The 12,005-nt window shown below is 33.1% G+C and overlaps 1 protein-coding gene across 1 annotated transcript in view; it reads left to right on the top strand.

The window, feature by feature from the left end:
- Window positions 1-3,202: 3,202 nt before the first annotated feature.
- Window positions 3,203-12,005, top strand: part of LOC106683230 (facilitated trehalose transporter Tret1) — an 11,248-nt gene continuing 2,445 nt past the window's right edge. The window contains exons 1-2 of the mRNA XM_067047165.1: window positions 3,203-3,380; window positions 7,068-7,239. Coding sequence (XP_066903266.1) covers window positions 3,252-3,380; window positions 7,068-7,239 — 301 coding nt within the window. The 5' untranslated portion in view covers window positions 3,203-3,251. The remainder of the gene's footprint in view (window positions 3,381-7,067; window positions 7,240-12,005) is intronic.

The following is a 12,005-nucleotide window of genomic DNA, read 5'->3' as shown; positions in this document are numbered from 1 at the left end:
TGCATGAAAAATAAATAAATAAAATAACATAATGATAAAATAATATAGTCTCTAGTCACATTTACATTCTAATATACAATATTTACACAATCGACCTGAGAATCCCTGAGCTCTTTAGGAAATTAAATCTTAAAATAAAAAAAAGGCGTAAAAACTAAAACTTTTAACCTTCACGTAATTTAATTTAATAATTTTGAATACACTTGTAAATTTTCCAATAAATGTATTTTTTTTCCAACCCAAATAATGTTGGAAATACTTTCTTTTCGAAAATATTGAGGCGATCATTTCATTCTTGGCATTCTTGGCAACTACACTTAAATTCTGTTAATACCATTCTCACGACTATGAAGAGAACTCGTTCCACAGATCTTGCCATATCAAATAATTAATAACAAATTAAATATTGACGGAAACTAACAAGCAGCTACAATCATTTCCCATTTTTAGAGGTTTCAAGTTGAAGGTTGTACTGATGTCTGTCAAAGATGAAACTTTCATGCAAAATGTGTTATAAAAAGCCTTTAACTATTGGATTATACTGTTTTTAATTCTGTTTACCTATCTTTAATTTATTTATACACTACTGTATCCATGTTTAATTCTGATAATCGCTGTCCTTGTAAATCTAAATATCATCAGAATTAATGTATAGAGTGTGGTAAAATAAGTGAAGTGAACTGTTTGATTAAAGGGATAAAATTAATTAAGCATTATAAATAAAAATAAAGTCTCTTACTTTAAAATAAAGTAAAAAACAAAACAACGGTTAGGGTAAGAAAAATTTTGACCATTGACTAGGTGAAATCTACGTTTATAAAGAAGACAATTTTAAAATAGAAGATGAACTGGTTGGAAGTTCTCTCGGAAATGTGAATTGGAAATTTTATTTTATTTTTCTCCATTGACCTTCATCCTTTTCTCAGTCGCTCTGCCGGGGTATGGAGTTAAGCTACTCATCTCATTTTTATTTTATATTTCAACTTCCGACTTTATTGTCTGAGTTAACATTCTGTCAATGGGAAGCTCCACTACAGCATTGGTCCATTGCCCAACGACTGTCGAATGTTCCGGATGCTCTATTTCAGTCTATATTCAGTTACGAAACCGAAATCGCGGCATGTGCTGATAGACTTGGGGTGGATAGGAGCAACCAAAGTGTGAGAGCTCTACGACAGTCGTTACGTGAGGAGGCTTTCGAAGAATGGGCCAGTTGCAGATGGCAGGGTATCGGTGTTCGCCATTTCAAAGAGACCCCGAAAGCAAATAGATATGTATGCGACAAGCAGGTACTCTCGGGGTCAGAATGGGCGAACGCCCTGAAACTTAATATCAATTACGCACCCCTGCGTGGAGTCCCAGGAGCCAGTGGACAGCAAGGAGAAGTTGGGTCCCTCTGTCGCAAATGCGGCAGAGAGTCTGAAACACCAGCGCATGTGCTGGGAAAATGCCCCAACAACTCCCTCCTTATAACACGCCGGCACCACAGGGTCAAAGAAGAATTGATGAAGTTCCTTGAAAGAAAAGACTTCACCTGCTTCGAGGAGGTCTATTGTATTGACACCGACGGATCCGTAAGATATGCCGATATTGTCGCGTTTTCAAAAGTCGGAGACACGGCTCTTGTTTTGGATCCGACGGTGAGATTTGAAAGTAATGACCTCGAACAGGAAGGTGGAGTGGAAAGGGAAAAAAAGAAAATATATGAAAAATGCGTCCCTTTCCTTAAGGAAAAATTCCGCGAGACCTTCGGAGAGAGAGAGTTCACCGTGAGAGGCCTCTGGTTTGGATCTCGCGGAACAATACCAGATAGAACAAGGAGCTTCTTAGAAGGCCTAGGTGTTAGCATTGGGGATATTGCGATCTTGGCGGAAAATATTATTTTGGACTCCCTGGGGATCATACACCATCACCTGCATGGGAATTAGCTCGGAGATTGTTCTTTGTTTTATTTATTCATTTTAATATGTTGACCTCTCTATGTGTGTGTTTTAACGTATTTATTCATTAAATCATTTTATTTTATTAATACTATGGTTTTTTTTTTTTTTTTTTTTTGTGTTGTTTTTTTTTGTTTTGTTTTTTCAAAAACGTATTTATCCATTCAAGTATTTCCTGTAACCGGTTTTTTTTTTCTTTAATTATATTTTCCTCGTAATCTATATGTTATTCTTGTTCTTGTAAAATATATCTAGTTGTTTGTTCTTGATAGACTGATCTACTGCTGTGACTATGAATGATGGTCTGATCTCACATTACCGTATTATATTGAATTTTTTTAGCGGGTCACTGAAGAGGATCTAGGAGGGTGAATTCCGGAGAGCGAATTTGTTGATAGGGTGAATAATTGAGCAGAATGGGAGGGAAAAATGGGAGTGAGTGAAACATTTGTATTGGTTGTACAGACCGAAATGGATTGTAAAAGGAAACTAGTGGTGAAAAAAAAAAATTGTTTATTATATCCTATTATTGTATATCTTTTTTTTATGATTATACCATGAATATGTAATGTAAATATGTCCGATTACGGATTGATAAGTACGCTGTGTCAGATAGCAACCTAATGTATTTAGGCAGCATATATGAATAAAGTATTTCTCTCTTAGTTGGTCAGCAAGGTTGTTGCATGAAGCAACAGCCATCTATTCAGTAGTTTCATGCTCTTCGATAATGTAAAAAGTATTTAATAATAATGTTTAATTGAGTTCCTTCCCTAAACACTATAAAAACAGATTGCTTTGCTTGATTGTAGCACATCTTACAAAATATGTTTTTGCAACTTTTTGTATTTGAATGTATTCCGTCGATTGTAACATAGACTGAGCTTACTTTGTAGCCTACTACCTTAGAGACAGTCTGTAAGGGGACCTTGGAAGGCGAAGTAATCCCAATCCATGGTACTACCTTTGTGACTGTTTGCAAGAGGACCTAAGTTGGCGAAATAGTCCCAGTCTACGGTACTACCTTTGGTATAGTACTAATTCCAAATAAAATATTTTTTTCTTTTAGATCTGCCAGGTCAAAGTAGCGATACTTGCATCCTCATTTTTGGAAACCTTTATGGTGCTTTTTAATTAGTTATCGCTGTATCAAGCCCATAATGAATTAAATATGAAATTTTATCTAAGGTATAATATTCATTCAATCAACTAAATTAATAAATTATAACATGCTGACATGATGTTCCAGTGAGCTTAATGCTTATCTCCAGTGGGACCCCAATTGGCTGGAGCTCCCCAGCGATCGCCGGGATGAGTTCGCCAAACGCCACGCTCCCGCTGACAGACGAGGAATCCTCTTGGGTGGGGTCCATCCAGACCCTCGGATCCGTCTGCGGAGCCATCCCCAGTGGTTCGTTGGTACAGCACTTCGGCAGGAAGGTACCCTGTAGGCTCACAACTTTAAGTATAGTGTAATGCTATATTTCTCTTTATCCACCTTCGTACTGCTTCATGGCAGTAGCTAAGACTATTGTTACCGTAGCTGTAAAGTGCCACAGTATAAGCGTACGTGACAGCATGTGCACTGTCCTAACATGTATTGTCTGCTGCCACGTTATATCTAGTGTGACAGTACTGTCCTGATAGTAGATGTTTTGGAGATATTTCACTATGGTAACATGTACTACCATCTATTACAGTATAACTAGTCGAAGAGTTCTGATATTACAATAAATGTCATGACGGCAATCGTATTGCTGTTCAACAATTGCAGTGGCTGCAATAAAGTACCACAGTGTAAATTAACCTTAATGTGGCAGTAGCTTCACTCCCGCAACATATACTATCAACTATCAAGAGCGACAGTACTGCCATGACAGCAACTATCATACAGCTTACATCACAGTAGTGGGTATGGACCAATTAACCCCAATTTCATTTTATTTGTATTAAAAATAAACATAAACAAAATTTATTTAGTAAAGAGCGATTTTTATCTGACTACGAGAAACCAAAAGAAGGTTTATTGTAACAATTTTTAAGCAAACGACCTAACCGACTTCCAAGTTTGGTGGTTCAAATTATTCAATGAGATACCACCGGTTGTTTTGAAACATTTTGAGCTCAAAGTACTAAAAAATTATTGTATTGAATGAGTTAAATATGTCCGTCTGTTGCAATGTAGCCATATTTTGAACGAACTGCTCCACCGAATTTTATGTTCAGTGTCACATGATACTAAGAAATATCTGTTTTTTATTTGTTTTATTTTTTGTCTCCCTCCCTATCTATTTCTGAAACATTGGTGTCTTAGCAACATCCTATGACTGTTATGAAACAATTTCATCTCAAAATACTTTTTTAATTATTATTATTATTATAATACTCCATTACCTCCTTACCTTGAATGGTTTTTATCGTCAATCTTAAGCGCGACATTGACAATAAATGTTTGAGATTAGATTCGATTTTTATTCAGGGCGATCAACATCTAGGTTATTACACCCTTTTTACTCTATTTATCTTCTTGTATTTGACATTTGATAGTCGAATGTAGACTATTTCCTTTTTAAACTAGTCAATACTAGTGGGTTATATTTTAGTTTAAAGTTGAGTTTCTTTCAGAAATTTTATTATTGAGTCTTTAAGAGCCAATTCTCTTGTACGAGGAATTTTATTATTTTCGAAGGCTTGACGACATGATGAGCATTCATCAAATGTTTGATATACCTCTTTACTATTACAATAGTAACTGACAAAATGAAAAATTTTACAAGTTAAAGTGCTTGTTAATTACAATGTTTTGTCTGCCACAAGGTTTTTATCGTCAATTTTAACTTTGGCTTGAACATTAATTGGACATAAAATGTTGGAGGTACCTACTTACCATATTGCCAGGGCTATGAAATTGGATATCTTTGAGTCGTAAAACATTGTAACTGACTAAATGAAAGTTTTTACAAATTAATACGCGTGTTGATTACAATGTTTTACCTTCTACTAAGATACACTTATCATAACTTAATATCAGCATTTTCTTTATAATCTTAATATTTTCTTGAGACTGGTAATTTTTTTTAAAATAAATAATTTAAATTCTATCCATTATAGTCTCAAAACCTTTTGTTTCTCTTATAAGTCCGACGTTTCGGCCAATCCGGCCATCTTCAGGGACAATCTACTTAATACAACTTTGAAATTATATAATTAAAAAACTCTAAACTCCATGCTGGCTATTCTGCCCAGGTCAAAAACATCAATTTGTAATTAGTCAATATTCACTTAAAATAAAATCAACCTTGGTTGTGATAAAAGTTTAAGGAATAGTGTCTGTGATAAATTATTTTGATTTTATTTTAAATAAATATTGGCTAATTACAAATTGATGTTTTTGACCTGGGTAGAATAGCCTGCATGGAGTTTAGAGTTTTTTAAATTATATAATTTCAAAGTTGTATTAAGTAGATTGTCCCTGAAGATGGCCGTATTGGCCGAAACGTAGGACTTATAAGAGAAATAAAAGGTTTTGAGACTAGAGAGATCCATTATAGAATTTAAATTATTTATTTTTAAAAAATCAGCATTTTCTTTTAAGAAAACAAATCTTCTCAACGTTCTTTCAACAATTTATGAAATAAGGCCTAAAAAAGTTGATGATGCTAAAAATATCATCATGCTTCATTTGTTGAGATATAGCTAATATTTTGTGGTGTTTAGCATTTGATAGTAATGTTAAGGTTAAATGCCAATTAATTTACTACCAAAATGAATTTAATAGACCTATTCTCTATTACGAAAGGTACTATTCAGGCTGAGAAATTGTACATGTATATATGTTAAGAGATACAGCCACTAGCTTATAGCACCTTAGCATTTTAGTGTTAAATATTGAAGGTGATAACATTAAATGGTCTCATTACTTCTGATCAAAACATTATAGTTTAATTTCTATTACTATATATAAAAATAAAGATAACATATTGTATATCAACTTGAAGATTCTATGCCCATACTCTTTACATTAAATTACAACAAACCTTCAAGGTCAGATCTATTGAAGCATAAAATACCATTATTTGAAAAACTATAATGATTTAAATAATTTATTTAAAAACAAAATTATCATTTTGTTTATTAATTAATTTCATCCAAAGTCGTCACCTGTCGAACAAGCTTCCGAATATAAGATGCATTTCCAACGGTATTAATCTATTATATAAAATTACCACTAACAGAAACCAGTTATTCTGCATATTATAAAATGTTTTTAGCACTTCATGTTTTTCTACGAACAAATATTTTTATAGCCTCGTATAGGTGATCATTATAAGGGATTCCATATCTTTATTATTATTAATTTTTTATTTTTTTTTATTTTATTTTTTATTTTTCTATACTTACTGTGGTTGTTATCTTGTTCTGTTTTTAGCCCTGAAGAAGGCTAGAAACTCTAGCCGAAACGTTGGCACATTAAAATAAATTAATCGAACTTATTTGTGTTTTTCATTGACCGCACCCCCAACCATCTTCTCCTCATTTATTATTATTAGTTTAGAATTTTGCACTTTCTTGGCAGTTGACAGAAATACCTTCCTGAACCAATGTCAAGGTTAGGCACAAATGTGTAAACTGTATTTTAAAACTTGTTGACGATATCTTCTGTACTGAATAGAGCTAATATTTGGCCTCTTTCCATCATTATTTAAGGCTTTCCTTTTTTCTCGGAGCTAGCCGGAAATAGCATCTGTCTAACCGTCAAGTGTATGTCTCGGAAAAAACATTCTTTTAAATTTAAAATTTTACTTACATAACTCGTATCACTGCACCCCACATCTGTTTCAAACCATTAGCAGAAAATTCCAGTTTCGTAATCAAACAATTAGTACTAATGATTTAAGGAAGATATTCAATTATCTTAGATAATTTCTATATTTCTTTACTCAGATACCAATACATTTTTATTTATTTTTTGTAACCAGCATGTGAACATAGCCGCCTTAAGGTACTTCGATAACCTTGGTACGTTACTGTTCATATTTTTAGGGCTAAAAATCAGTACATGATGTGCCGTAGGACTATTATACCTAATTATTATTACTTTATTGAATCAACATATTACTTTTTCAGTGGACCATCATGGGTACCGCTATACCAATGATCGTATCCTGGACCATCATGTACTCCGCCACCACAGTAAACTTCATCTACATCGCAAGGTTCATCGGCGGGATATCTATAGGAGCTGTGTGTGCCTCTATACCAGTATACCTCGTCGAGATTGCAGAAGACAGTATTAGAGGTATCTAACAATCTCATCAATACCAAACTAATTGATCAAATTTTATATATTCTTTGCCCCAGTACCCACCATCTCCCAAGATGGGTAAGAACAGTGTGTTCGATTTTTTTTTCTTCCTACTAGAACCTTTTTTTTAACTTCCTGTTAAGAAATTGGAGGATAAAGATAAATCCGAACAAATCACATTTACTCTTCGTCGTAAACCTGCCGACTGCCCTACAGTATACTTTAATAATGTGGCTCTTACCCCTGTAGAACAGATTCGTTATCTTGGACTACATCTTGACAAACGACTAACCTGAAATCCTCACACAAGACTGAAAAGACAGGAAACTGCACGCAGATTCCGACTACTACAGCACTTACTAGACAAACGGTCTAAACTTCCAACTCATTACAAAAGACTGATCTACATGACAATAATAAGGCCCATCTGGACATACGGAGTTGAGCTTTGGGGCTCCACTAAACCTTCGAATTCCTCTCGTATCCAATCTTTACAATCCAAAATCCTTCGTAAAATCCTCAATGCTCCTTATTTTGTTACTAATAAAACCATCCATAAAGACCTAAATATTCCTTATGTAACCGATCTAGCCCGAACCCGATATTATTCCTTCCATAATAAACTCACTAACCACCCAAATCCACTCGTTTCTAACCTTGCTTCCTCTTCCATTCCTGGCAATCCTCCAAGGCGCCTGAAAAGAAGATGGCCTCGTGATCTTATATTGTAAACTGTTTTTAGAGTTCTACTACTGGGTAGTTTCTCTACATCTTGTATCATATCATTATGTCATTATGATCAAATTTACTGGTTGTATTTTTTTATACAGTTGTAAATATCAACAAATAAATTAAAAAAAAAAAAAAAAAAAAAAACTTCCTGCTAAAAGAATTGTATGTAATGCAAACACTTCTATGGATGTCATTATCTAGTGCTAAAATAAAGAAAAAATATCTGTTGCGGAGCGCGCATCATACAACATTAACTTCTTGTAAAAATATGTTGCGGTGCGCTCATCATACAAAATTAACTTCCTTTAGAAATCTGTTACGGAGCGCGCATTATACAAATAATGGTCCAAATAGTTACAGGTGGTCCTGAAACTAATTCATATTAGGTAATTAATTTAATAAAGCAGCAAATTATTAATTTCGTTCGACTAGGTCTTTTTACGGACTTTTTCGCCTTCATGTCCGGAAACAGTGAATCTTAGTAAAAACAAAAAAAAAAAATAACGAAACAAATTAAAGAATATTACATCATTCATCGAATGAGTGCCATACAGTAATAATTTGGTCTAGTGGTAAGTCGTAAAACAACTGTTCTGGTTATATATTGATTTCAACAATATTGGAATTAAGAGCAATCGTATCAGAAAACACTTGATATCAGCTCTGCCGGTTTTCGGGTAGTTCCTCTTAGCGGGTAATTGTCGGATTAAACAGGTATTTTTTGGTCAAGTTAATTGGCAGCAATGCTTGATATGAAGTTACAGAAAACACACCTTCTTGAAAAATTAGGTAGTTTACAGGTAATATTTTCGGAAACACGTTCGGAATTTCGTGACCAAAATTGGACGAATTACCATTTTTTTTGTGAGAATGCATTGACATAATATACTAAATAAATATTCAAATTAAAATGAAGAGGCGGTATAAAAGCCATGGTGTTTAGATGCTACCAGGGCGGGCATTGTACGGCCGTGACCTTAAATACTTAGCATCGGCCTTGAGGACCAATTGTGAAGAGAGTCCTTTTGGGATTGAGGTTCTGTTCTCCTACCTTTAGGATCTTTTCAATATTTTGATTCACATTTTATCATTCCTAAAAATTACAGGAACCTTAAATAAAATTACAGGAATGCATTCTCAAGGGGAAAGTTGCATTAGTCACAATGTGAGCATCGTTTATTATCTAACTCATCATCCAATCATCACATCTTCTTTTTTCTTTCCTTCTGACACAATAATAGAAATGGTATAAATACAATGAGAAAGATAATGGTGTTTGAGAAAGCCATAAAAAGTTATTTTAGAATATTAATTTGAAGCCTTCAATGTCATCGACTAAATAATTCCCAGATTTCGTGTACATTTTAAATCATTCTTATCTGAATCAGTACTACCTTATATAAGAAAAAAATTACCTTATTAAATTATACAACAATAAAATTTAGTACAATTAAAGCTTAATTTTGATTTCTCATTTACAGTCCCGCCGATTTTGCTCAAATTTGGGTATTGGTGTAAAAATGGACTAGTTTAAATTTTATCATATTGGAATTCTATCAATGGAATTCTCCACATGTCTGTAACATGCCATTGTACAATTCCCACCAAATATACTGGTTGTATATATTTTAATAGTTATAAATATCAGTAAATATTTGTTTTAAATTATCAAATACCGTAGTGGACCTTCGCTTACGTGCAAAAATATTTTCTTTATCTCACCAACATTCATCCTAGCCCACAACCCGATTTGGTCCAAAGTTGAAGGTTAGTGAATAGTGAATCTAGAATCAATTTTAAAAAATCCTTATTATATCCTTGATGATCAAGTAGATAAAAAAAAATCTGCATTTCGCGTAGTTTTGAAAAGTGCAAGTCCTATCAAAGTAACGAAATATTATTTTTCCTTAAAATTGGCTCTATTATGATTTTATTTTATTCTGACAAAGTTATTTTCTTTATAAGTGATCTGATAAAATTTTTAATATAGTGATTTAAAAATAAATTTTCGACATTAAATTGATTATTCTATAAATAATTGAATAAGTGTTCCACCACTTTGTACATTATAGTAACCGTGTAACAACTTAAATAGTAATAATATAATATATAATAATAATTCTAAGATTCAAATCCTTCCATCCCAAGATTATCGACAGTTAAGGTGCATTGTTGATCTAACTCAGCATTGTCTCCTTCCACCATTATTATATATACATCTCCCTGTTAGAGGTCTAAGAAAGTCATTCAATCATTAGAGTTGTTATCTTGTTATTCCTAGTAATAGTATTTGTTTTGTTCAGTGACTTTTATACTAATAATTTTTTTTTTTTAAGTTCTTTCACCGGTTAAGTTCCTTATCTGATTATGGTACTACCTTTAGTTTCAATCAACTTTTTAAAAAAATTACGTGAAACTAGTCAACATTGGCAAAACTCTTAATTTTTTTTAATAGAATTTTACCGAATTCAATAAAAATCATCAGAGTCGTTTATGGAAAAATTCTAAAAAAGTATAAAATCATTCTATAAGTGGTTCATTTCGAATTGGTTGATGTTATCGACAAAGTTGTAACAGTAGTTGGTGGTTTTGATATTAAGTCACAATTTATCTAAGCTCCCTAGTTAGACCTTAGAAAGTAGTTTTCCCACTATGTTCAGAAACCGTATGCATTAAATTTAAGCAACGCTTTTATGTGTAGGTAGATGTAGTCGCCTTGTACCTGATGTTTCCATAACTAATTGATGATAAAAATCAAATCTATTTTTCCTGATAGTTGGTAAGGACAATTGTACCAGATGAGAAAGTAATATAATATTATAGGTATATAACTGTATCCTTATAATAATCATAGTATTTTTTCCTTTAGAAAATTATATATATATTAGTTTTCGAATTCTTTCATTTTTTATTCTTTCACGTATGTTGTGTCCGGGCGGTCCGAAAATCCATTCCCGTGGCTAACAACCTTAAATAATATACTAGAATATCTTGTATGAAAGTATTATTTTATACAAAAAAATCATACGTGATCAATAAAGGTATATTATTTGTATTTTAAAATAAAGTTTTTCAATACTTTCATTATTTCCTCAAATATCTGAGTTTTCTCGTTCGACTGTGTCATACTTTTATATGATTTGTCACACAACTTATTTTGCAATATTATAACTTAAAAACAATTAAGTTTCATAAATACTCATCTCTCATTTCTATGTCCGCCGGTGTTCCCCGAAGAAGTATCTTAGATCCCATTCTTTATACGGTTTATACAGCTGACATCCCAACCCACCCTAACACAGTCCTAACAACATACGCTGATGACACATGTATACTTTCTATAAACAACGACCCAACTAATGCATCACAAACACTACAGGCACACATAACATCTGTTGAAGAATGGTGTAAAAACTGGAGAATCAAAATAAATCCTGACAAATCCTACCAGATCACCTTTACTCTCCGTCGTAAACCTCTACCCTCCTGTCCTACAGTATCCTTTCTAAATACACCACTAATGCCTGTTGAACAGATTCGATACTTAGAACTCCATATTGACAAGAGACTTACTTGGAATCCTCATACAAAACTGAAACGACAAGAAACTGTTCGTAGATTCCGATTGCTACAGCACTTACTTGACAAACGCTCTAAACTTCCCATTCACTACAAAAAATTAATATGCACTACGATAATCAGACCAATTTGGACATATGGAATTGAGCTCTGGGGCTCTACTAAACCATCGAATTCCTCCTGCATTCAATCCTTACAATCTAAAAGCCTACGTAAAATCCTTGATGCTCCTTATTACGTTACAAATAAACTCTTTTTTTTTTTTTTTTTAATTATTTATTTAATGCAAATTACAACTGTACAAAATAATACAATAGGTAAATATATTGTATGTTTCATATACACTTGAAAATCTTGGGAAGGAACCACCCCATTGGTGGTACTTCAAACATTAATTTAAATTAGAAGGTCTCGTGGCCATCTTCTTTTCAGACGCCTCGGAGGATTAT

The sequence above is a fragment of the Halyomorpha halys genome, unplaced genomic scaffold, assembly GCF_000696795.3.
Source record: "Halyomorpha halys isolate HHAL.00 unplaced genomic scaffold, Hhal_1.1 Scaffold474.1, whole genome shotgun sequence".
NCBI classification, from domain to species: domain Eukaryota; kingdom Metazoa; phylum Arthropoda; class Insecta; order Hemiptera; family Pentatomidae; genus Halyomorpha; species Halyomorpha halys.
Note: the sequence above shows the minus strand (reverse complement) of the source record. Positions and strands in the feature narration are given on the sequence as shown.